Source organism: Lactuca sativa, chromosome 6 (assembly GCF_002870075.4).
Source record: "Lactuca sativa cultivar Salinas chromosome 6, Lsat_Salinas_v11, whole genome shotgun sequence".
Taxonomy (NCBI): domain Eukaryota; kingdom Viridiplantae; phylum Streptophyta; class Magnoliopsida; order Asterales; family Asteraceae; genus Lactuca; species Lactuca sativa.
In genome coordinates, this window is record NC_056628.2 from 83,508,871 (window position 1) to 83,535,504 (window position 26,634).

Below are 26,634 nucleotides of genomic sequence, written 5' to 3' on the forward strand. Positions count from 1 at the left end.
GTGATGTTGTTGCTCCAAAATTGATGTTCTGAGCCACACTTGATGCTCTTGCACCATTTAGATCCCTGTTGCACCAACTAGGGTTGATGTTGCGCCATGAAGAACCTATTGCGCCATTATTGACCATCTTGGTACATGATGCGCCATATTGATTCCTTTGTTGTGTCGTGTTGATCCAAGTATGCCTAGAAGATGATAATGATCAATAATGTTCCAGAAGATGTTGCATGGCGGATTGTGATTCATTGACACCCTTCATGGGCCTATGGGCTAATGGGCTTGGCCTATTGAGGTTTTAGGTTTAATCCCTCAAGTATAAATAATGATGCATGCTAGGTCATTTTTTATATTAAATTTTAGAGTGATAGGCGAATCTCTGTGTAATTGTACTTGTAACCTCTGTGTGAGAGCTCTGCAATAAAGAATACTCCCCTCCTACCCGTGGACGTAGGTCTCCTTGACCAAACCACGTAAATACTATGTCTTGTGTGCTTTTGGTTTTGCTAGTTATCCGTTTTGCTTCCTAACAAGTGGTATCATAGCTACAATTTGTATTCCTTTGATTAAAGATGTCTATTCACAAGTTTGATTTAGAGAAGTTCAATGGATCAAATGACTTCACTTTGTGGAAGGTGAAGATGAGGGCTCTTCTAGTTCAATAAGGATGTGCGGTGGCACGGAAAGGAGACACAAAACTGCCAAAGGACATGGCGGCTAATAAGAAGGTGGATATTCTGACGAAGGCACATAATGCCATTCTATTGAGTTTGAAAGATGAAGTACTGAGGGAGGTTGTGGATCAAACAACTGCTTCTAGGCTATGGGATAAACTTTGTGACAAGTACCAGAACAACTCACTAACGAACAAGTTGTATCAGAAGCAAAGGGTGTACATTCTCATAATGTCTGGAAGTACCAAAGTGAAAGATTATATGGATAACTTCAATCATATCATCTTGGATCTACAAGGTGCTGATGTGAAGATTGAAGATGAAGATCAGGCACTCATTCTCTTATGTTTGCTTCCTAACTCATATGATAATTTCATTGATACTATGCTTTATGGTAGGAAAACGATCACTATGAATGATTTGAAGGACACTCTGATGTCCAAGGAACTGAAAAGAAAAGTTTCAGGTGGAGAGGAAGTGTCCAGTTCCGGTTTGTTTGCAAGGAGAGGGAGGAAAGAAGAGAGGAAAGGGGGAATTAGAGGGAGATCACGTTCTAAATCAAAGTATAAAGGTTCATCAAGCATGAAATGTTATAACTGTAAGGAGAAGGGGGCATTTCAAGAGAAATTGTCCACAGCTGAGGAATGGGAAGTCCAAGAGTGAATCAAGCAGCAATGACACTGCTGCTGTGGTTCAGGAAAGTTTTGATGAAGGGGAAGATGGTGATTTACTAACTGTGTGTACATCAAGTTCTGTTGATGCTTGGGTCTTAGATTCTAGAGCATCCTATCACATGACGTATAATCGTGACTGGTTCGACTCCTTCAAAGAGTGGGATGGCACAGTCAAGATGGGTGATGATTGGGTGAGCAGTATCAAAGGTAGTGGCACGGTGCAGATCAAGATGCATGATGGCATGGTCAGGAAGTTAGATGTTGGTATGTTCCAGAACTTCGGAGGAATCTAATTTCTCTTGGAACATTGGCTAAGAATGGGATGAGTTACGCTGGTGAAGGTGACTGGGTCAAAGTAACCAAAGGCTTTATGGTTACAATGAAATGGAAGATGAATCGTGGAAGGATCTATATACCAGGAGGCAGTACTGTTATGGGAACGGTGGCTATCTTCTAATCCTTGAATTAAAAGGTGATGACAAGACAGAGTTGTGGCATCATAGATTGGGGCACATGAGTGAGAATGGCATGTCAATTCTAAGTAAACAAGGATTGCTTGGTGGAGAGGCTACTGGAAAGATAAAGTTTTGTGAAGCTTGCGTCAAGGGAAAGCATCGCAAAAGTGAAGTTCGGTACCATTCAACGTACAAGAAAGGAAATATTGGAGTATGTTCACTCAGATCTGTAGGGTCCTGCACCAGTGAAGTCTCAAGGAGGATGCTCATACTTCATGACATTCATTGATGACTATTCAAGGAAGGTTTGGTTGTACTTTCTGAAGATGAAGGATGAGGTGTTTGGGAAGTTCAAGGAGTGGAAGACCATGGTTGAGAAAAGGATTGGAAATAGGTAAAGACTCTGAGGACTGACAATGGGTTGGAGTTTTGCAATGCTCCATTTGGTAATTTATGCAAGGCAGAAGGTATAGTGAGGCACCGCACCATACAACACGCACCACAACAAAAATGGAGTGGCAGAACGTATGAACCAAACACTCATGCAGCGTGCAAGGTGCATGGGGATATTTGCTAACTTATCCAAGCAATTCTTAGCAGAAGTAGTTAACACTACATGTTATCTGGTAAATAGATCACAATCATCTACAATAGACTTGAAGACTCCTCAATAGGTATGGTTTGGGAAACCCTCTGACTATTATGGTTTACATATATTTGGATGCCCCATATATGCTCTTGTGAATGATGGTAAACTTGAGTCAAGGGCAATGAAGTGAATATTTCTAGGATATGTGACAAGAGTAAAAGGTTATCGATTGTGGTGTACAGAAGAATGAATAACTCCTAAATTTATCATGAGTAGAGATGTGACGTTTGATGAATCTGCCATGGGTAACCAGGGAGGAAGTGAAACAAGTCAAGCAGGGAACAAAGATCAGGGTGCTAGCCAGAAGGTGGAGTTTACATACCAAACTCCAGATAGAGTTGTGATAAGTGACAAAGAGTAAGGCGGCAATGAACAGTCTAGACAAGATGAAACCCAAGAGCAACACATGGGATCTTCATCCAGTGGTGTTGATGCCGGGAAATATGATGGGTCTGAATAAATAGCAAGGAGAAGATCAAAGAAGGTTATTCGACAACCTGACAGATATGTGGGATGTGTAAATTTAGGTGAACTTGAATTCATTACTTTTGCCTTAGCAACTAGAGAAGACATTGACATCGAGGAGCCTCAATTGTATAAAGAGGTTGTGGCAAGTAAAGAAGCAAATGACTGGGTGATGGCCTTGAATGAAGAAATGCAATCTTTAGAAAAGAATGAAACATGGGATCTTGTTACATCACCAAAGTGAGCAAACCCAGTGGGATGCAAGTGGATCTTTAAGAAGAAGGAAGGGATACCAGGGTTGAACCTGCTAGGTTCAAAGGCAAGGTTGGTGGCAAAAGGGTTCTCTCAGAAAGAAGGAATTGATTATCACAAGGTGTTCTCACCGGTCGTGATGCACAATACACTTCAGATTCTTTTCGCCATGGTGAGTGCATTTGATCTGGAGCTTAAACAACTTGATGTGAAAACTACATTTCTTCATGGAAATTTAGAAGAGAAGATTTATATATCCCGATCAGAAGGGTTCCGTGATGCCAAGAAGGACCATGTATGTTTGCTGAAGAAATCCTTATATGGTTTGAAGCAGTCTCCACGACAGTGGTATAAGAGATTTGATTCATTCACGATCTCGAACTACACTCGGAACCAGTTTCACAATTGTGTTTACTCAAAGGAATTGTCACCAGATTCCTTCATATATTTGTTGTTATATGTTGATGATATGCTCATCGTAGCCAAAGTATGGCAGGAATAAATGACCTGGAGGCAACCCTAAAGAATGAGTTTGAGATGAAGGATTTGGGAGCAGCAAATAAGATATTGGGGATGGAGATACAAAGGAATAGAAAAGCAAGGAGGTTGTGTATTTTTCAACAGAAGTACATTGAGAAAATTATGCAATCCTTCAATTGTGACCAGTCCAAGCCAGTTGGAACTCCTTTGGCGGCTCACTTTAAACTTGGTCCAAGCACTATACCCACTACTAATGAAGAAAGGAAGTACATGAGCAGTGTTCCATACTCTAGTGTTGTTGGAAGTCTCATGTATGATATGGTTTATACCAGACCTGATTTGGTTCATGCAGTTATTTTGTTTAGCAGGTTTATGAGTAATCCAGGGAAGACTCATTGGAAAGCTGTAAAGTGGATCTTGCAATACTTGAAGGGAACGACGGATGTTTTCTTGGTGTATCGAGAAAATACGAAGAGTGAATTGGTGGGATATGCTGACTCTAATTATGGTGGTGACTTTTTGAAGCGCAGGTCGTGGACGTGCTACATATTCACTTTATTTGGATGTGCCATCAATTGGAAGTAAACGTTACAAGATACCGTTGCTTTGTCTACAACTGAATCCGAGTAAATGTCCATGACGGAAGGAATAAAGGAGGATATATGGTTGCAAGGGCTTATTCAGAGTCTTGGTCTGAAGGTGGAGAAACATGTCTTGTGTTGTGATAGTCAAAGTGCTTTGAGTCTTGCAAAGAATCCTGTGTATCACGAGAAGATGAAGCACATTCATGTCAGGTTGAATTTCATTCGGGATATTCTGGAAGGAGAAAAGTTTTGAATACTAAAGATTGATACCAAGGTCAACACAGCAGATATGTTGACAAATTCGTTGCCCTCGGAGAAGTTCAAACTTTGCTTGGACTTGGTTGATGTTCCTAAGAAGTAGGTCCCTTCAGGGACAAATGGTAGGAAGGGATAGGAAGTTCTTGTTCGAGGTGGAGTTTAGAGGATGCTCAAGTCAAGGTGGAGATTGTTAAATGTGACTCGAGCATTTGGCTCATGTTCATGAAGTATTTGTAGCACTTGGACCTCAATGGAGCACTTGGGGTTCACGGAGCATGTGACAATGGAACGGATATTCTGAGAGAGCAATGGATCATCATACAAAGGAACTAATCAAGTGCCAAAGGAACGAATCGTGTACAAGGGGGTTTGGAGCACTTGGAAGGAGGTTTGGAGCACTTGGAAGGAGGTTTGGAGCACTTGGAAGGGATATGGAGGAACAAGGGATCCTTGTTGCACCACATGATGAAGAGATGGGTCAATAGGGATGCTCTTGTGCCATCTTGTTCTCCTCTTGACCCATCTTGTTTTCTTGTTGAGCCATGCATGTACTTGTTGCTCATGGTTATCCTGTTGCTCCAAGATTGATGTTGTGCACCATACTTGATGCTCTTGCGCCATTTAGATCCCTGTTACGTCAACTAGGGTTGTTGTTGCTCCATGAAGAAGCTATTGAGCCATCATGGACCATTTTGGTACATGATACGCCATATTGATTCCTTTGATGTGTCATGCTGATCCAAGTATGCTTAGAAGATGATAATGCTCAAGAATGTTCCAAATGATGCTGCATGGCGGATTGTGATTTATTGACACCCTTCATGGGCCTATGGGCTTGGCCCATTAGGGTTTTAGGTCTAATCCCTCAAGTATAAATAGGGATGCATGCTAGGTCAATTTTGTATCTTGAATTCTAGAGTGATAGGTGAATCTCTGTGTAATTGTACTTGTAACCTCTGTGTTAAGAGCTCTGAAATAAAGAATACTCTCCTCCTGCCCGTGGATGTAGGTCTCCTTGACTGAACCATATAAATATTGTGTCTTGTGTGCTTTTGGTTTTGCTAGTTATCCGCTTTACTTCCTAACAGTTTCTGTTGCGATTAGAGTATATTTTCCAACTCTAGTTATTACAGATTGTTACATGCATCTTCATCTTGTTACATACATGCTTGAAATATTTGAAATGCAATATGTATCCCACAAGGAAACTTTTTCTCACAAACTATTTTCGTAATATGTATATTAGGAAGTGGACAAAGTTGAAGGTTAATTGTGCTCGAGCTAGAAATGAGACCTTCATGTAGCAAGCACAAAGAGCTAGCTTCAGAGAGAAGATATGGCATGTCGTTGTGTAATTTTAGTTTTTAAATATGCATGATTTTAATATATGCAAATAAAAGATTTATTTTATTATTAGCTTAGGTTATCCTATTATGTTTTCTAGGATTTATCTTATTTGTTTTTTCCTAGCTTTTAGCCTTCTGTTATGATCAGAATATAAGTTTTGGTGTAATACTTTTATATACTTGTTTTGGGTTGATTGAATGAAGTAATAAGATTATTAAAATTTTCATGGTATCAAAGCAGGTCTAAACTGACCTATCTCGAGGAAGGTAGCCAACGGCTGCACAATGGTCGGAGATGATGCAGAATCATCAAAAAAACAACAACAGTAACAAGATCGGGGCTGACTCGCTTTTCTACATTCATGCTTCAGATTATCCCAAACAAATGCTAGTGACTGATGCCCTCACAGACATCAATTATGTTAATTGGGTTCAGGAGATGAGAAACTTCTTGTTCGCCAAAAACAAGATAGGTTTTGTTGACAAGACTATTGTAAAGTCGACGGGAAGTTCCACTAATTTCATGCCTTGGATGAGATGTGATGCCATGGTGAAGGGATGGTTGATGACAGCAATAGAGAAAAATATACGGTCAAGTGTCAAATATGCCAACACCGTTGCAGAGATCTGGGCTGATCTTGAAGAAATGTTCGGAAGAGAGAGCGCACCATGTGCTTACGAGTTGAAATAGATGCTCACAAATACATCTCAAGATGATGCTTCCGTTTCATCCTACTATATACGAATGAGGGCCTTATGGGATAAGATACAAACCATATCACTGACACCTCATTGCACGTGTGATCTTGGTAAGAGATTGATCGAATCCAAAGAAAATGAATAGCTTTATGAGTTCCTGATGGGTCTTGACGGTGCGTTCACAATAATAAAGACACAAATTCTTGTTTCCAAACCAACACCGATCTTAGGGACAACGTACCATCTTGTTTCAGAAGATGAACAACAACGCCCTATATCAACTGCGAGAAGGCCAATATAAGATGCAACTGCCTTCCAAAGTTCCGCCATTTAACGTGAATAGAGTGTTGATTTTACATCCCAACGCAACAAAGGTGTGGCAAAGGAGGTGAAACGAAGCAATCGAAATGAAGTGGAACAATGCACCTTTTGTGTAAGAAGTGGACAAAAGAAATAAGGTTGGTTTAAACTCATTTGATATCTCGAATGGTGGCCCGAAAAGGAAAGAAGGACAAAAGGAAACCAAAAGCTTCCATGGATAATTACGATGTGAACCAGGTCCCTATTCTATCGGATGAACAGTACAAGGTCATACTCAAACACTTCAAACATGATGCAAGGATTAACACATAACCTACTATTAACATGGTTGACAACAAAGAAAGTGATGGCTCTTGGATTGTAGATACAGGAGCCACAAACCATATGACATCTGATCAAAATCTTTTCGAAATCAAAGCCATTTGTGACAATGAGCCACATGTCACCATTCCTAATGGAGACTCGGTGCCCGTTAAAGGGAATCGATTTTGTCACCTCCTAAATGGGATAAAACTAGAGAATGTTTGGTACATCCTGAGATTCAAATACAATCTTTTATCTGTTATGCGTCTCACTATCAAATGGATTCAATGGCAGAAAAGAAGAAGGCTTTGATGACGAGATTGGATGTAGAAGTATGGCACAAGATACTAGGTAATACTTCAGATTCAAAGTTGAGTAAAGTAAAGTTTTTTAGGAAATTTTGTGATCAATTTAAACAATAAAGTTTGTCATTCATGTGTTAGGGCTAAACATACAAGGCTTCCTTTTCCTAGTAGTTCCATTAAAACCAATGCATGCTTTGATTTGATTCATTATGACATATAGGGGAGTTATTGCACACCTTCTCTTACAGGGGCACATTATTTTTTAATTGTGGTTGATGATTATAGCAAATCTGTGTGGGTATTTCTACTTAAACACAAACAAGAAGCCAGTTAACAACTGTTTAACTTATGTAATATGATCAAGACTCAGTTTGGAAAGAATGTTAAAAAAAAATAAGAAGTACTAATGGTGGAGAATTCACATCAGGTTTCATGAATGATTTCTATTCTAGCATGGGGATCATTCACGAAACTTCTTATCCTCATTCACCTCAACAGAACGGGGTTGTTGAACAAAAACATAGACACTTACTAGAAGTTGCTAGAGCCTTATGATTTGAAGCTAATATGCCGATAAAATTTTGGGGTGAGTGTGTTTTAATAGCAACTTAAATTATTAATATATTTCCTTCCAAAGTTTAAAATTTTGAAACCCCATTCGAGGTCCTTTTTGGTCATGAACCAAATTACACTCATATGAAGGTTTTCGGTTGCCTTGCCTATTCTAGAAATACTAACACACGGGGAGATAAGTTTGAAGTAAGGAGGAAACCAAGTGTTTTTATTGGTTACCCACATGGTCAAAAGGGTACAAAATTTTCGTTATGCATAGCAACAAGGTAACAATTTCAAGAGATGTAAAGTTTGTTGATAATGTTTTTCCTTTCGCCCCAAACAAATATAAAACCCAAGGTCATCATGAAGATAAGTTTAATGATGAATTTACCCTTGATAGAGAAGATGATGAGTTAGAATCCTTCGAACTGCCTCTTAAAGTGGAATAAACCAAGAAATACTTACAGAGGGTGGAACTAGTAAGCAGAGTTTAAATGAAGGAGATGAAAGGAATGTAGAGCAACCGATGGTTGTAGAAACAACTGATACACCTGTTTTTACCGAAACCTTTGGCTCCAATGAAGGTCATGATCAGTAACATTTAATTAACATGAGAGAAAAGCGAACCAAATTCCTATCAAATAAATTTGATGCTTTTTGTTGTAAAGATTCCTCCTTCGATAAATCATGTACACCCTACTAGCCATCAAGCATCTTCAACGGTACATTCTCTTACTAATTATATTTCTTATGATAAGTTCACTAACAGTCACAAAGCTTTTCTTGTTGCTATTAGCTCAAATGTAGAACCAAAGTCTTTTAAACAAGTTATTCAAAATGAAAATTGGATAATGGCAATTGAAAATAAGATCAAAGCCCTTGAAGACAATGGTACGTGGACTCTTGAAGAGCTGCCAAAAGGAAAACATGCTATTGGGTCAAAGTGGGTGTACAAATCAAATACAAGTCAAATGGAAAGATCGAAGGGTACAAAGCGCGACTTGTCTCAAAGGGTTTTACACAAATGGAAGGCATTGATTATCATGACACATTTGCAACAGTTGCAAAATTGGTAACCGTTAGAACCTTGCTCACCATTGCCACGAAGAAAGATTGGGTTATGCACCAACTTGACGTGAACAATGTGTTTCTGCATGGAGATCTAAAAGAAGAAGTTTATATAAAGATCCCAGATAGTTTTTCAAACAAAGATGACACACGATTTTGCAGGTTACGAAAGTCACTGTATGGCCTTCGTCAAGCATCGCGAAACTGGTACCAAAAGGTTCCCCATGTCACTCACGAGACTTGGTTTCTGGAAATCAACAGCCGACGCATTGCTTTTTATCTACAATAAGGGAGGAGTTTTTGTTGTTGCCCTTATTTATGTTGACGATGTAATAATTATCATGAACGACGTGTCAAGGATTGAGGGAACGAAGGTTTTTCTTGATAAAGAATTCAGCATTAAAGATTTGGGTCATTTGAAGTATTTTTTGGGCATTGAGGTTGCTAGAATAAGTGGAGGTATCGTTCTTCATCAAAGAAAGTATACCTTTGATATTCTTGAAGATTGTGGGATGTAGACCCACCTCGTTCCCAATGGAACAAAATATGAAGTTAGATCAGATTGATGAGAGTCCTTGCGTTGATGCAAGTCAATATCATCGTCTTGTTGGAAGATTGCTTTATCTACAAGCAACACGACCAGGTATTGCTTACTTTGTTAATATGCTCAGCTAATTTGTCTTTGATCCTAGACAAAGTCATATAGATGTAGTTGTAAGGGTGTTGAGATACCTCAAAACGACACCACGACAAATATAGATGTAGTTGTAAGAGTGTTGAGATACCTCAAAACGACACCAGGACAAGGCATTTTTATTCCTAAAATGGTGGACTGAATCTTGTTGTATACTATGATGCCGATTGATTTGGCGGTGCATAGACGCAATGATCACGAACCAGATACTTGATGCTTTTGGGATGAGCTCCAACTCCCAGGAAGACAAAGAAGCAGTCAGTGGTGTCTCGCTCTTCAGTTGAAGCGGAATATCGGTCAATGGCGACAACCGTTAGCAAGATTTTGTGGATGTGTTGGTTGTTAGGTATTTTACTGCCACAACATGGTCCGACACCATTGTTTTGAGATAATCAGGTTGCGAGACATATAGCTAATAACCCGGTTTTTCATGAAAGGACAAAACATATCGAGATGGATTGTTATTTTGTTCGAGAAATAGTGGAATTTGAAGAGATTAAGACAATGTTGACACAAAGGGTCAAATTGCATATCTTTTTACCAAAGCTTTGGGCAAAGATTGCTTATGTCTCTTACTTGGCAAGTTAGGCATTCAAGATCATCATGCTCCAACTTAAGTCGATACAAAGATATCATCTCTTACTTGGCAAGTTAGGCATTCAAGATCATCATTCTCCAACTTGTGTCAATACAAAGATATCATTAAGCGATATAAAAAGGATTGATCACACCAATTCGGTTGTGTTTAAATGGGTTAATGTGTTAAAATAACTTAATTCACTGTTAGAACATAAACGCCCCACTCGATGGTTAATTTCATTAAAACTAAAGAACCAAATTAGGCGACTTTCTGTTGCTTCAACTATAGGACTTGTTTCATTTTTAACCAAATTATTGATTTTACTCATTTAATCCGTGAGAGATAAACACATATGTGATATAAAGATCTTTAAAAACTAAATAAACAAATTACATATGTGATATAAAGATCTTTAGAAACTAAATAAACACATTTTAGCGAGACAATTTGTAGTCGTAGTACTCACGAATATACATAGCTAGCTACAATTACAATTTGTCCATGAAAAAAAAACAATTAAAAATTCTCAATGAGCCAAAACCCATCTTTGTTGAATTCAGATCCTAGACCCTCAAGCCCATCAAATTCATCAAGCCCCAATGCTTCTTCAATAGCACCCTCTACATTTAACTTATCCACTAACAAAAGATCTTCCAATACTATTCTATGCTTCCTTACAGATTTCATGGTCAACGGTTTGACTTCTACTACCTCTGATGTATCATCATCCTCATCACCTATGCTAAACTCAAGCTTTCTACTACAACCTTTGTCTAAATCCTTTTTTCCATTAAGAACTTGGAGTCTCAAATCCTCATTAAGAACCGGTGTTTTAGTTTTAGTCTTTGTGTCCATGGGCCCACTTTCATTGACAGCTTTAGCTTCTGTTAGCCTTCCAAAATCAATCTCATCATCAAGAGGTACAATTTTAGTACTAGTTTTTGTGGGTTTTTTAAATCTTGAAGGCTTGTTTTTCATTTTGTTTTTTAGATCAAAATTAGTGGAGGATTTTTGGTGTGTGTCAAATAAAAGCCTTCTATTGCAGCCTTTTTCTGAATCCAACTTATACATGTTCTTACGAGGTGACATGATAAATAAATCACATTTGGTTTCTGAATCCCAATCAGATGTCCAATCAGAAGGCCAAAAAAGTGGTTTATTTGTACCAATTTCTTCCATATCCACAACTTCTGAAGAGTATTCAGAGCTTGAACATGAAGAAAACGATAGATCATGATCAGTGGTATCAGTAATTGAAGAAACACTAGAGGATTCATCATTTGCTAGCCATGAAACCACTTCTTTTTCTTCTAAATTCTCATGAAAAAACTCGAATTCTTTTCTTTCATCAAGAACTAAAGATGCTTCTTCTATAGGATTTGCTATGGATCCATCGAAGAATGTAGCTTTTGTGCTTAATATATCACGGGATTTTGTTGATAATAAAGAGATAAACCAGGCGTCTATTTTAACGTCTGTGTAACAAGATAAACTGTTATCATGAAAACAAGATGATGGTGATGATGATGATGCATCACCTGAAGATAACCACATGCAGTTGTTATAATCGAGTGATTCTGCTTTCCTTAAAGTAGCAGCAAATTCATCGTCTTCCTCCTTGAATGTGTCATGAGTATGAAGATTTGAAGATTCTTGACTTCTTTCCCGGAGAATAACACTTGTCATGATGATGGATGCTGTGAATTAAACAAAAACAAAAGATACAAGATTGCAGAAATTAGCAAAGAAGAAAAGGCCAAACATGAGGATGAAAAGAGCGTATAAAACTAATTACGACTTTATTATAAGTAATATATATTTGACCAAATATAACAGAAGAAGTCAAGAAAGAATATGAGAATCATTCTTCAGTAAAACAAAGATCATCAAAGAAGTAATTGCGATAATACTGTAGTCGCACATATCTTTAGAAGCTCAGAGGTTGAATTTAAATTAAAGTATATGAGAATCTTTTTCCCGAAACAATTGCTTTTACGCTATTCCAAAGTTTTAGTCAATAAAATCGGAGAAAAAGATTTGTTTAAATGGAATGAGAAGCTCATCTGAACAGACTTGCCAAAAGCGTGGTGTTTTTAGGGTACTTTAATATACGAATTTGATACTCATCATTTTCCTATTCGCAATAACAATTGTTAGAATTTTATAAATTGGAACTAATCTTTTAAAAATATATGAAAATCTCTTTAGCAACACATTATCTTACACAATAACACAATAGTTTATGTCAAAAATTTAGAGAAAACAGGGAACGAAATGTCCTCCGAACGAACTTGCTGACTTTTAGAAAGCTACTTTTGTAAAATACTCGAACATTCTCCTCTTCGCGCTACTAAAAAACAAAATTTTGTTGATATGACTGTAGGAATCTAATAAATTTTAAAAACGAAAATCACAAGTCCATAATCATATCAATTACGTCTTATCATACTGAAAATCAGCTCTCAAGTCTGCTATGTGTATATGTATAAGTGCACACTTAAACGTAAATTTTTCTACCATTCGATCTCGCAACTGCACAATCTGCAATTTTATAAACAGAATCGTGCAGTTTTCATCGAATTTGACTCGATTGTGATTCTAAAACTATCGATTTCAACTGCAGGTAGTTGACTGAAATTAAAGTAATGATAACTTAGTAGTACCTTGTAGTGAGACGTGAAGATGTAAAGGAGTTATGGAAACAAGCTCTTGAGAGGAAGCATCGCCATTGATACAGACATCGCCGTTGTCCAATTTCCCGCGTTGGCACTACGAATGGTGGAGATGGCAATGGCACCACCTTCTTGGCTTCTTTTATTGCCATTTGAAACTTTACCCGAATTTGTCGGGCACTAAAGTAATCGTGTGCTAACCAATTCAAACGAGATAGCTATCTTGGGCCTCCGATGTGGGCCACCTGCCGACCCAAAGTATATATACCAAAATTAAAGTTAAATTGGATTAAATAAAAAAAAATACATTTTTTTTATTATTATTATTTTAATATTATAATACTTTACTTCAATTTATTTTTATTGATACATGATAATTTAGAAAAATATACTAATTACAAAAATAGATTAGTTATACATTTGAATTATGGTAATATATCATAGGATAACAAGTTTTTATTTTATAGAGAGAAATTAAATATCCTCCTACTTTTATTCCTACAAATCCTCCTACTCAATTAAATGATTACATGTGTCATATTAATGTATTAAAATATCATTAAATGAGCATTAAATGATATACATGTCACTATTCAATTGGATAGGAGGATTTGTAGGAAGAAATAGTAGAAGGATATTTAATTTCTCTTTTAATAGATACACACCCATAATATATTTTTTAAACTATTTCAATTGTTTCGTCCCATATCCAGCGAATTCGAATCAAAATCGCCTGAAAGTGATTTCAAAACAGAATTTCCTTCATTGTTCGAAAAAAAAAAGTAAATATGTTATATATTTATAATGTATAACTAATTTATATTAATATTTAAACATACAATCTTTATATTTCCTACAAATTTATCGTCTCGAAAAAGATAAGCCTTCATACTATACTCTGACAAATTAAAGGCGTTGGCATATTGTTTGTTTAATGCATATTCTTACACTGCGTCCATAGTAAATGGTGTTTGATTTTTCGTGTGTAGCCATGAACTCGGACGCACTACTCAAAATAGTGGTGTTACATTAAAAGACGACAGTAAACCATTTTATTGTTAACCGGAGGAAATCATAGAGTTGCACTATTTAAACACTTACTCAGTTGTAGTCCTTCGTGATAAATGGTTGAATGCGTCATTAAGTAATAGACGTTTAATTACTAAAAACAATATGATTATTATCAATATTAGTCATGAATGGTATGTCGGTAAAACATGGTATGATGATCAAAAATACATCTTAACCACACAAACCAAACAAGCAGTTTATCTCTAAGATCCTACTCGAAACAATAACAATAACCGGAGAGTTGTCGAAGATGTTCATCATCGAAAACTTTGAGATCATCCAAATATTCATGTTAATGAGATAGATGTCGTGAACGACATTCAATCAACTGATTTTATCTTGGTTGTCGATTTAGGCATTTTTGCATATCCATACGAGTTTACATAAAGTTGGTCAATAAAGTGTGACTGCTAGGTGAAATATTGCTCCTATAAATGATGACGATTTCATTAATGATGAAGATGACGGTAATGATATATATACGCTTTAGATGATGAAGAAAAAATAAATAACAAAAACTATGACAGTGATTATGATGTTGTACCAACATATTGTTCTAGTGTTGATTCTGATTGACGGTAGATTACGGTTATTAAACATCCTAATTAGTTATAACATTTGTTAAATTTTCAAATCTTGGTTATAAGTTTTATTTAAAGTATGTTTATTATATATTTTGAATGTTTATTTTATTTGTTAAACAAATGGCAACACATAGTGAAGGGACACGGAGGAGATGGTGTGGACAGACCTCCACACGCAGGCACACACAAGATAGTATCGGGTTGTGAATCTATGCATGAATGTAGCAATCCAAAAAATGTGCATGGCCTAAGAAGAAACTTAAATTTGTATGAAACGTATGACAATAACAGTAAAAAAAATTTAATCGTGCAGCTTGAAACCTCTGGGGAGACATGGGCAAATGTTAGATTTATCTAAAATCAAGTATATTGTTGCATTATCCATCTTGGTGTCATATTTTTGCCAACTACAAAGAAGCTATATATATATATATATATATATATATATATATATATATATATATATATATATATATATATATATATATATATATATATATATATATATATATATATATATATATATATATATATAGGGTTAGGTTCATTTGAGACCACTTATATTTTGTGAGACCGTGAGACGCATTTGTTTATTTTTTTTTTATTTTTTTTTTATTTTTTTTTAGTTAATTCATGTTCCGAAAATAATATTTAAAAAAAGAATTTTTTGATTTTTCCATTTATTTTGCATTTTAAAATTATTTTTAGAATATGTACAGTGTAATATTCTATTTAGAATATTTCACGTATTTTTCAAAAAAAATAGAATTTTTTTTTTATTTTTTTTTATTTTTTTTTTATTTTTTTTAGTTAATTCAAGTTCCGAAAATAATATTTAAAAAAAGAATTTTTAGATTTTTCCATTTATTTTGCATTTTAAAATTATTTTTTAGAATATGTCAGTGAAATATTCTATTTAGAATATTTCACGTATTTTTCAAAAAAAAAACGGATTTTTTTTTATTTTTTTTATATTTTTTTTAGTTAATTCAAGTTCCGAAAATAACATTTAAAAAAAGAATTTTTGGATTTTTCCATTTATTTTGGATTTTAAAATTATTTTTAGATTTGGTCTCACGGTCTCACAAAATTAGAATGGTCTCAAATAAACCTGAACTTATACATATATATATATATATATATATATATATATATATATATATATATATATATATATATATATATATATGTATTGGATATAAAATTTATTAAAAATTTCTTTTGCTAATGAAATATGTTTTTTTGCAAGCCTATTTTGATCTTAATATGTTTCAGGGTACACAGATTTGTGAAAATCCGTTTGAGCATGTATCCAAGTCGACAGCCATAGAGCATATAAACGCAATAATGATGTGAAATGTTATTTTGACAAGTTCAGCGAATATACGGATGTAAGAACTTCAAGAAGACATTCACCGAATAATTGGACGCTAATACTTGGAATGAAATGATTGATTTGTTGTTTTGAACTCGGGATATAGACGTATGTCAGAAAGAAAAAAAAAAAAAAAAAAAAGGTACGAGGGTGAAATTGCCGCATACAGTAAGTCATATGCTCAAAGACGTCGGCATAGTTATACCTCCACCATGTTGCGGTGGTGTAATTTTTGAAAACTCTATAAATATGATATTCTTTCATTCTCTCAAGTATGCAACAAGTTTTCTTCGAACATAACTACCAAAGAGCCTTCAAAAACCCTTTGGAGACCAGAGATCGTTATTGGAGCAAGATTTGAAAAGATCGAGAGACGATACACAACTAACCATTCGATTTTCTTTTTCTAATAATGTCTAGGAAAGTTCTCTTCGTTTTTAGTTGTTTTTCTACTTTAGTTATGGACTACAAACCATTTACTTTCGTTTAGAGTAGATGAACTTGAACCTATGTATTGATTTCAATTATTTCGAATTTAATGTGCTTGTTAAAGATCCCCATATGTTAAAGTCATTATCTTTAATGTTTATTGCCGAATATTATTAGGTTAGATGATTATTTTATCTTAATATAGTTAAATCATATGATTTTATGACCATTAAGATTATATGACAAAGGGTTATGTATATACCTAGGGTTAAATAGAGAAGTTGGTAACTTTTATGTGTGAGTATATATGTGATAGTCATTCTTATATCAAAATTTGATTCTTATTATCAGTTGTCAATTTAATATTCAATTCTTTCATAATTCGACCTGAAGCCTGATTTTTAGAAATATTAGTTCACTTATCACTACAATTAATAATTTGTTAAAATTAAAGGATTAATAGTCTGACCATGATGTTAATGATGCTAGTCATATTAAGAATCGATAAATAACAAAATTGAATCCATTGTACTCTTAACAAAATCAACCATAAGAGATGTGAATCAAATCTAAACAAAAGTATTATTTATATATTTTTTTAAATCGCATCTAATATATTCTATTTAGTTTAATTACTTGTTCATCATAAGTTGTTTAAAATTGATGTTAGAAGTTTCTGAATTTTAAAATCAGAAATCCCTATTTTACTATTATTTTCTAGTTTAATTAATAGTGGATATTTTTAATTGGAATCATACTCGTTCACAAGCGTTCGACACCCCGTTCTTACCATCTTTATACTATTGAATGAATTGGTACAACAAATTAATACCAAGCGGAAGGATTTGAACACAAAATGTCAACGTTATTGGCATCTACAATTTATCATTGTCCCGAAAAGGCAGGGAAAGTAATGATATAGTCTTCAAGAAGGCTCTAAATGAGTACTAGACGAGTATTGAATACTGTTTGACAAGCAACCAACACCTCTTCACAATAGCCACCTTCGAAACAAAGAAAAACTTCGCACTGCGTCGACCACATGATGTCATTCGGCAGTCGATGTTTTCTCAATCTCAACGACTCCAACAATTATGTAGAAAAAGAAGAGTGTTAACACCATATAAAAAGGGATAAAGCAAGAAAAACCACAAGAAATCCAACACCATCATCATCAAACAAAATCAAATTTATCGAATGAAAATGTTAACAAAATTTTTGGCAACATAAACCGTAAGTCCCCAAATAATGAACCAACTAGTGATCAAATAATATCAATGAATCAAATCAGAATGAATCAAGAAGAAGAAGAAGCAATATCGATCCAAATGCGCACAATTATATATTAATCGAAATCGTCAGGTACAAAGGATCTTACACACAGCAATGACCGAAAACAGCTAACCCAAAACCGATCATCTAAGTCTCCTATTTATAGGGAACACAAACAGCAACCTAATTTCCAACCGAAAACGCTATATAAAACATAAAAGTCTAGCACAAACCAACATAAATATGTCCTAACAATCTCCCCCTTAGTTTGTTAAGGTCATGACCTATAGACATTCGACACATTTGACCTTCCCAAGGCACCTGCCCACATCTTCTTGTTGATAATTTCACCAACCATTCTAGTGAATATTTTAGCGATGATCTCCTGAATATCATCGTTGACCACAATTTGATGTCTCGCCAAAGTACGGATATCCCGCTCACCGAACTGAAGAAGATCCTTTGCTTCACGAAGACGAATCCCTCGAGTCGGGAGCTCGATGACAGCGGTGCCTGTGGCCTCATCAAATACCCAGTATTCCATATTCTGCAGAGACCCGTCAGGTAACTGTGGAATTTGTTTCATTTGTTTGGTAGGAGGCCACATCACATTTTTTATGGTACGGTTGGAGCTGGGATTAAATACGCCCTTTGCTTTCTTGACAAAAGATTCTGCAGTTTTCATCCCATCGAATTTTCTCTTCACTTGGTTTTCCAAGAAGAGCTTAAAATTAGTCCCTCGAGGATCATTCGATGGGTTGTGGAAAGGAGCATTAGATAGTTCTGTAAGATCTATTTTGGTCCAAGAGCAAAAATCATTCTGATGCTTATAATACTCCACATTTCCACTACTCCTTTTAATCACCCAGATGTTCTTCTCAGCAGAAAATCCCCACACCTTTATTCTTGTCCGATCTCCATACTTGGTTTTGAACCTCTTTCTGTCAAGCTCAGTGACACTCAGTTGCGGGCGATCTCCTCGGATGTTTTTATCGGAATTTTTCTTGAAGAGTAATTTTCCTTGAGCTTGTTTCATAATTAATCTGGGATCAGCTGAAGCAGATTCTTTATCAAAACAATCAACAATGCGAGTTCCACTGGTTTGGTGAGAAACATCTTGAGAAGCTGGAGCAGGTACACTTGGAGATATATTATCTTGAAAAGCCTCAGTTGCAGATGTTTTGAACTTGTCGCTAAATGCAGATGTTTTGAACTTGTCGCCAAATTCACTGACTAATTTGTTTTCCAAGTCAAAGAATCCGGCAGTGAGAGCGCCGAGATTGAGCTGTAAATCAGAAATTTGTTTTGACTGTTGAGAGTCTTCCTTTTTAAGCTTGGAAATTCTAATGTCTAGATTCCCAATCAAATCGTTCTTAGTATGCTGCTTCTGTTTTAAGATCTCGATTTCTTGCTTAAGCTCAACAATTTGACCCAATTTATAGATGCTTTTAACAGTCTTCATGACCCCCTAATACATAAAACAACACTTAGTTGAAATTTAATTATAACACCATGCCACTGATTAATCTCCACAACCTTACAATCCTCGTTTTTATGAACTAGGCTGAAAATGTCGTAATATACAAAGTATACCACATAAAGAAACAACTCCAATTAAAAGACTTAGAGCAAAATTCAGTGAAGTTATAAAAACCTTACTCAAATCAAAAAAACTTAGAGCAAAATCCTTCAAGAATCAAAAAATAAATTGTGAGCGACGAGAAACACAAATCTGACCTATTTTATTCTTCGAAATGGGGTTTAAGGTTCGTTGCCGGAGAGTGGTGTGGGCTTGGAAAGAAGATGACCGGTGATACAGGTGGTGAGGAAACGGTGTTGTGGTAGGTGTAAACAATGGTGGTGAAGGCGGTGGTAGCAGTAACGTTATTTTGATCTAGGATTTGGGAAAGACGACAGTGGTGAAGAAATAGATAGAAGGCAGAAATCAGGTAAACCGTAAACGTTACCACTTACGAGTTACGACCTCAACTGAGCAGCATACACTAGCCCAACATCAGGCCTGCTCGCATGCATATCAGGCCAGCCCGTTAAACTGACTAGTGAGCCCAAGATAACTTGAAGTTTAAGCTTCCTTTACAACATGTTATACCAATAATCTAATATAGTTTGGATTAATTTATGTGTTTGTTCTTTAATCTTTTTTTAACACGCCTACGATTTTTATTTTGTTGTGTGTTGAATACTTATAAAAAATAAAATGAATATTATATCATTATATGTTTCTTTTTTAATTTTCTTTTATTTTTATCATTTCGAATTTTAAAAAATAAACACACAACCATTCCCCTTTCAGACCCACCTAAAGTCACTGTCTATATCACTCTATCTCTCTTCTCTAACACTAAACCCTAAATGAGCAAGAACTAGATTGTCACCCTCCCTTACTAAACCATTGTCGCCCTCCTTTAACCATTGTTTCCCACCCCACCATACATCCATACCAACTTTGTATGCATTCCCTTCACCCAAGTGGTCAAATTTTGATGCTAAACCAACCCATCGACATCTCCAAACATCATATACCACCGTATCGTCGTCGTTGCCTCCTTTCTACCGACTCTTATTTTTGATCAACACAACATTGCCTTCAAGAGTACGTGAGTCAATGATCACCATAACACTCAGATCAAGAGCGAGAAGTCGTCGGAGAACATCGACACTACCTCTATTAATCTCTCTCCTTGATCTTCATATGGTACAACTCTCTTAATAACACAATAAGTGGCGGTTATGTTTTCTTTAAGTCTTTTTTTTCTATGACAAGCACCATGATCGTCAGAGAAGATTAAGCTAATCGAAGAAGACGAAGCTACAAAAATAGATCATGTGGTTTACTAAAGGTCACAAACTTAGTCAACTTGGGAACTCATCCCCCTTTCCTTAATCAGACAAAGTCTTAGCCAATTAGGCTAGAACCAAACTTTTTTTATATTTCCGAAAACTAATTAATATTATCTAAAATCGTAAATACATTAATTAAAAAACATAATTTTACAAAAGAAAAAAAAAAGAAAAATACTTTTTTTAGTTAAACAATATATATTTTTAACATATTGTAAAAAAATTACAAACAATTTATATGTTTTTTTTTACGTATTTGTTTTACGTAAAATGATTTTTTTTATGTATTTAGAAAAAAAAATACACTTTCGTATAATATGTTATTACATTCTTATGATCATAAAACATATTTTCATGTTTTCATAAAAACAATTTTTTTTTCCTTTCATATAGGAAAAAAAATTATGTATTTATTTTATGTAAAATATGTTTTTTTATGTATTTAAAAAACACATTTTCGTATAATATGTTATTATAGGCATGGCAATCGTGTCGTGTTCGGGTTGGCGGGTCAAAATATGTCAACCCGAACACGACCCATTTTATTATACAGGTCGCGGGTTGGCGGGTTTGGAACATAAATTCATATATGACCCATCAACCCATTTATTTTTACGGTTTCACATGTTGGCGGGTTCGTGGATCTGATTCCATAAATAAAATTGATAATTAAATATGGATAAATTCTTGATGGTTGATGTAATTTTAGGTTCGTGGATTTGATTTCGATACTTGATTTCGATCACAGAGAGGAGGGTAAGTGACCGAGTCACCGGTAGACTGAAATTTTGGAAGTGGAAGTTACACGATTTGCGGATTTGATTTTGAGATTATTTAGATTTTAGGGCAAATGGGCAAAATGGTTACAGTCTTTGAGCCTTACAGGTTACGTCGTTACGACCACCTGCACGAGTTAAAATGTCAAATGGTGAATGAATTATGAATCAGTGGTATATAATAGTTATTAAATACTAATATTTGATACATTTAAAAATAATATAATTTTTTTATTAAAAATATAAACGAGTTGGCAGGTCAACCCATTTAATTTTAAAAACTGATATATGACCTATTTAATAAACGAATTAGCGGGTTGGCGGGTTGAAAAACTCAACCCAAACCCATTTATTTCGTGTCGTGTCGCAGATCGTGTCGAGAATTATCAGTCGTATGTTATTACATTGTTATAACCTAAAATATACTTTTAACGTCTTTAGTTTTGGAATATAACAAAGTAATAACATATTATACGAAAACAAATTTTTAAAATACGTAAAAAAATACATATTTTACATAAAATAAATACGTAAAAAAAATAATTTTTACGTGAAGGCAAAAAAAAAAAAAAAAAAACTTTTTTTTATGAAAACATGAAAATATCTTTTAGGATCATAACAATGTAATAATATAATATACGAAAACGTATTTTTTATGTATTTAAAAAATATGTTTTTATATAATATGTTAGTGCATTTTTTTATGTTTTTTAAAGTATATTTAAAGTCGAGTAAGACTCAAAACCCTAGTACAAATGAAGGGATAGTTGATATGAGTTGAGTCCCATTTGTTTCGGTTGTGGGTTTGATCATGTATATTATAACGTGTACTCGCCCTAATGTGTCTTATGCTTTGAGCATGGTCAATCGTTTTCAGGGGAATCCTAGAAGATCTCATTAGACTGCAGTGAATAATATTCTTAAGTATTTGCAAAGGATGAAGGAAATATTTTGGTCCTTGGTGGCAGTGATACATTAAGAGTAACTGGATATAGTGACGCCAACTTTTAGATAAATCGAGACAAATTTTGTTCTCAGTCGGGTTGGGTGTTTGTGTTAAATGGTGGAGCAGTGACTTGTAGAAGTTCCAAGCAGGATACGGTGGCTGACTCTACTTATGAATTAGAGTACATCGCAGCGAGTGAGGCATCGAAAGAGGTGGCTTGATTGAAGAACTTCATTGGCGATATCAGAGCAGTCCCGAACATTCAAGATTCATTGGAACTTTTTTGTGACCATGAAGGCGTGGTTGTTTTGACCAAAGAACCTAAGGATCATGGTAGATCCAAGCATATCAATAAAAAGTTCCATTACATCATACATAGGGTTGAAGAATGTCATCTCCTGGTGAAGAGAGTATCCTTAGAAGATAATCCTACAAATCCTTTCACGGGGGCTCTGAGTAGGGTTAAGCATAACCAACACGCTAGGAGCATAGGCTTGAGAGATAATATTAGTTTTAGTGGTTAGTTGATAGTTTGAAAATTGTAACAAAATAATTGTAATTGATTTTGGTGATTAAATAATAGAGATTATTTATGAGTATGGTTACTGCCTTTTTTAATGGTTTGTTCTTGTGTTTCATTTTGTATATTTTACTTCCTGATTGATTTGATTTTTCAAAACCCCATAGTCGCTCATACTTTTGGATACAAGTAGTGAATCAAGATTGTCATGAATAGATTGTAGATTGTTTATGTAGATTAGACATTGCATTGGTTGCTACAATATTCATGAGTACTTAGAAAATAAAGATTTTGAGTAATGGATAAACCCACGCGCATAGATTTACTTCACGGATTATATCACAAGTAATTTTGAGATGATAATACCTTATATTATTGAAATAGAGATATATGACTTGTAATTTACAAGTCGGTTGTGCATTGGTGTTATGAAAACGCATCAATAACGTGATGTTATAAAACGTAGTGTCATGCATGATTTGGTGAGTAAAAGATACAAGCATATAAGTTGAAGTTTATTCGTTCCTTTTACCCTAATGGGTAAAGCAATATCTTTGGGCCCCTTGGTGATTTGGTGTTGACATTGTACCGTTGGGCCCAACAAGGACTGGATTGATGTGTTTAATTAGTAGTTTTATGATGTCATCACAAATCAGGAAATCGGGAAATAGAATTTTGGACAAGAGATTGATTGTAATACATGTCTCATGTCTATACGATATCTTCAAGAACAAAGGAATATTTGATCACTTATCTTGGGTCGATGTCTGATTAGATCAGAGTCTATTAGTTGCTTTGGAAAGCACACTTTGTTGTTTAATTTAGAAGTTATACTTGCAATTATAGCTATAAACTTATCCAAGTGAGAGACTATTGAAGACTATTGGATTAGGTGTCTAAGCCAATAACTAAATTGGTATATACTTGAATTAAAAGCAAAGTCCTTTTTAGGTTTCCCTCAAAATTAGTAATTGACAAAATGACTTTTGGAGAAAGAGGTTGATTTATTGGTTTATTATATGATTATTAAATAGAAATAAATAATTTATTAATATATTATGAGATTAATATATTAAGTATAAATAGTATTATTTAATTAATAGTTAATCATAAATTAATTGGAATTAATTTTGGGATTATTTGGATTAACTAAAGGTGAAGGGACTAAAGTTGTAATTGTTTAATAGTTGAACAAGAGAAGGATTCTGGGAGATTACCAGGGTTGGCCGAAATTGGTTTAATCCTAGAGTTTCTAGATTATTCCATATGTATAATGTAAATAATAAGGAAACTAGAAAAAATTAAGATTTGAAATAATATTATTTTATTTCAAGTTAGGGTTATCTAGAATTTTCCTATCAGTTATAAATACTAAATAGAACCCTTTGCATATGATTTTCAGTGACCCAAATTCATAGAAGGATAACCGAAATTCTCATCCCCTAACCTCTCTCCTCTCAAGCCTTCTATTGCTAAAGTTTGGGTACAAACCATTAGAGACATTGGATTTCTGGTACTAGCTTTCCAAGAGATCAGAAGAAAGAAATTACTTTGATTATTTACTATAATAATCAAAAGGTATTTAAACCATAAATCCCTTGTAATTTCGATTATTGTAGGGCCTCCTTAGAGTTCTTGATGTTCAATTGTTTATTGCTTTCAACAGAGAAAACTTAGATCCAAATAGGTTGTATGTGAACTTAAGGGTTAAGTTTTTCCGCCACATGTTTTAACTATAACTTATAAAACCTATCAGATACTCCTAGGGTTTCGATGGCCTTCTCCCTAAGTAAGGGGTTTCAAATCTTAGATCGAAGTCCATTACTCCACAAACTGCTTACCGTTGATCAAGTCCATCCCATTCTTCCTCCGACACACCTTCTTCCTCCGATGCCCTTACTGTCTTTGTCCCCCAATATATGTGTGTGTGTGTTTACTTCACATATCCGTTTGAAGGTTACTCCAACAAAGTCATCCGTCAAGAAAACGATACTTCGATGAAGACTTAACTAGGAGGATGTCGTCCAGAAGAACGGAAGAGAGAGAAAGAGAAATATATATATATATATATATATATATATATATATATATACAAAGAGAGAGAGAGAGAGAGAGAGAGAGATAGAGAGAGAGAGAGAGACATGGGGGTGTGTATTCTTTTGGTTTTTTATATGTAAAAGAATAAGAAAATATTTAAAGAATATTAAACAAACTATGTTAAGGGTATATTTATCATTTTATGTGGGGTATGAACCAAAACCACACAAAAATACCAACCATAGGGACCAAAAACACACAAGATATCTGAAATTGGACCACCGATGCACCATCAAACATTTTTAAACCAAAACCACATAATTTTAACGAACACAGAGACCATTTTTGCAATTTTGTCTAAACTAGTGTTTATGCATCAAACATCTTTTATCTTCGTAGTAGAAAAGATTTTCACATAAGTTTTATTAAGGTCATCCAATACTTTTTTGAAAAACTTCATACATAAATTTTGTTACAGTGCCATCCAATAAAAGATGGTTGTTGTATGTGGACCGTTCTTTCTTTGTTTACTCATGATAGTTGTCCCTAGTTTTCCGATTATCTTCCCTTTCTTTGTGGATGTTGTATCTATATACTAAAACAAAATTATAGAACAAAACAAAGTAATAAAAGAGGAAATAAAATATCTACAAAATGGAGTTGGTCATTTCTACTGACTAACAAAAAAATCATTAATTTTATAAAAATAGAAATAAAGATTTCATTAAAAATACTTAACAACTTCTATAAAATAAAAGTACTCCATTAAGTCTTTAATAACTCATTTTCTATCGGAACAAATCTCGTGTATTTGCAAACCACATTGTCACTTTTCTTATACTTGTTGAAATAACGGCCATCTTGATGTATGAGCCTTCAATTTATTATAGTTTCTAATTTGAATAAATAATTCATAAATTTAAATAATATTTTGGGGGTGTTTGGCTTAGCTTTTCACAGCCAAAAGTCCTTTTTGTAAAAGAAAAAAAAAACAAAAAGATGTTTGGCAAACTAGGAACTTTTGGAGTTTTAATACAAGAAAAAACATTTTTTTGGAAAAGTCAGGAAATCCTGACTTTTTGTAACTTTTTGGAAAAGATCTTTTCAGCTTTTAAAAGCTAAGCCAAACACCCCCTTTAACTAAAATCTTATCAAAAGATCAACCTAATGCTACAAACTTCAATCCTTTGACTATTCATCAATTTGCAAGTTTAATTATTGATAATATTTTACAATATTTGACCAAAATAGTTAATTGATTTTTTCTCTTATATGTTACAATATAATAAATATGTCTATAAATACATAAAAATAATACATTTATCACATAAAGACATTATAATTCCATTTTTGAGGTGCCAACTATAAATCCATAATTTCTGTTAAAACTCTTTAAAAATATTAAATTTGAAATATATTTATTGAAGATAAATATTGATATACAAATATCTTCTACATTATTTCTATTTTTGGGCTCATGGATACCTTATAGTTGTATTCTAGAGGGAAAGGCACAATAATTTAGTGGGAAACGTAGATAAAAGCCACTGATTCCCCGTTCTACACGTTGGCTCTCCATTTCGTACCAAATTCTCATGTACATATTTACCCCTCATTTTTCATCTATCTACAAACAAACCTAAACACGGTCACGTTGACTCCAAGGACACAACCGTCATTTCCTTTGCTACACATCATACCCAAACGCTCAGTAGTCCGAAGCTTCTCTCG

General features: G+C 34.6%; 3 protein-coding genes across 3 annotated transcripts; 1 reads left to right on the forward strand and 2 right to left on the reverse strand.

Annotated features, from left to right (window-relative positions):
* Positions 1 to 6,129: 6,129 nt before the first annotated feature.
* On the forward strand, positions 6,130 to 6,525 carry LOC111891225 (uncharacterized). Its single transcript, XM_023887291.1, has one exon. The coding sequence runs from the start codon at positions 6,130 to 6,132 to the stop codon at positions 6,523 to 6,525; it is 396 nt and encodes a 131-aa protein (XP_023743059.1).
* A 4,232-nt stretch (positions 6,526 to 10,757) lies between these two features.
* Positions 10,758 to 13,329, reverse strand: LOC111891249 (uncharacterized). The gene is made up of 2 exons (XM_023887320.3): positions 13,023 to 13,329; positions 10,758 to 12,056 (listed from the first exon to the last, which is right to left on the reverse strand). The coding sequence occupies exon 2, from the start codon at positions 12,043 to 12,045 to the stop codon at positions 10,876 to 10,878; it is 1,170 nt and encodes a 389-aa protein (XP_023743088.1). The 5' UTR covers positions 12,046 to 12,056; positions 13,023 to 13,329; the 3' UTR covers positions 10,758 to 10,875.
* Positions 13,330 to 17,809: 4,480 nt separating this feature from the next.
* On the reverse strand, positions 17,810 to 19,707 carry LOC111891235 (uncharacterized). The gene is made up of 2 exons (XM_023887304.2): positions 19,500 to 19,707; positions 17,810 to 19,230 (listed from the first exon to the last, which is right to left on the reverse strand). The coding sequence occupies exon 2, from the start codon at positions 19,222 to 19,224 to the stop codon at positions 18,040 to 18,042; it is 1,185 nt and encodes a 394-aa protein (XP_023743072.1). The 5' UTR covers positions 19,225 to 19,230; positions 19,500 to 19,707; the 3' UTR covers positions 17,810 to 18,039.
* Positions 19,708 to 26,634: the final 6,927 nt, after the last annotated feature.

Bases quoted from the DNA above. Each gene is read 5' to 3' on its own strand.
- LOC111891225 (XM_023887291.1), top strand. From the start codon at position 6,130: ATGATGCAGAATCATCAAAAAAACAACAACAGTAACAAGATCGGGGCT.
- LOC111891249 (XM_023887320.3), bottom strand. From the start codon at position 12,045: ATGACAAGTGTTATTCTCCGGGAAAGAAGTCAAGAATCTTCAAATCTT.
- LOC111891235 (XM_023887304.2), bottom strand. From the start codon at position 19,224: ATGAAGACTGTTAAAAGCATCTATAAATTGGGTCAAATTGTTGAGCTT.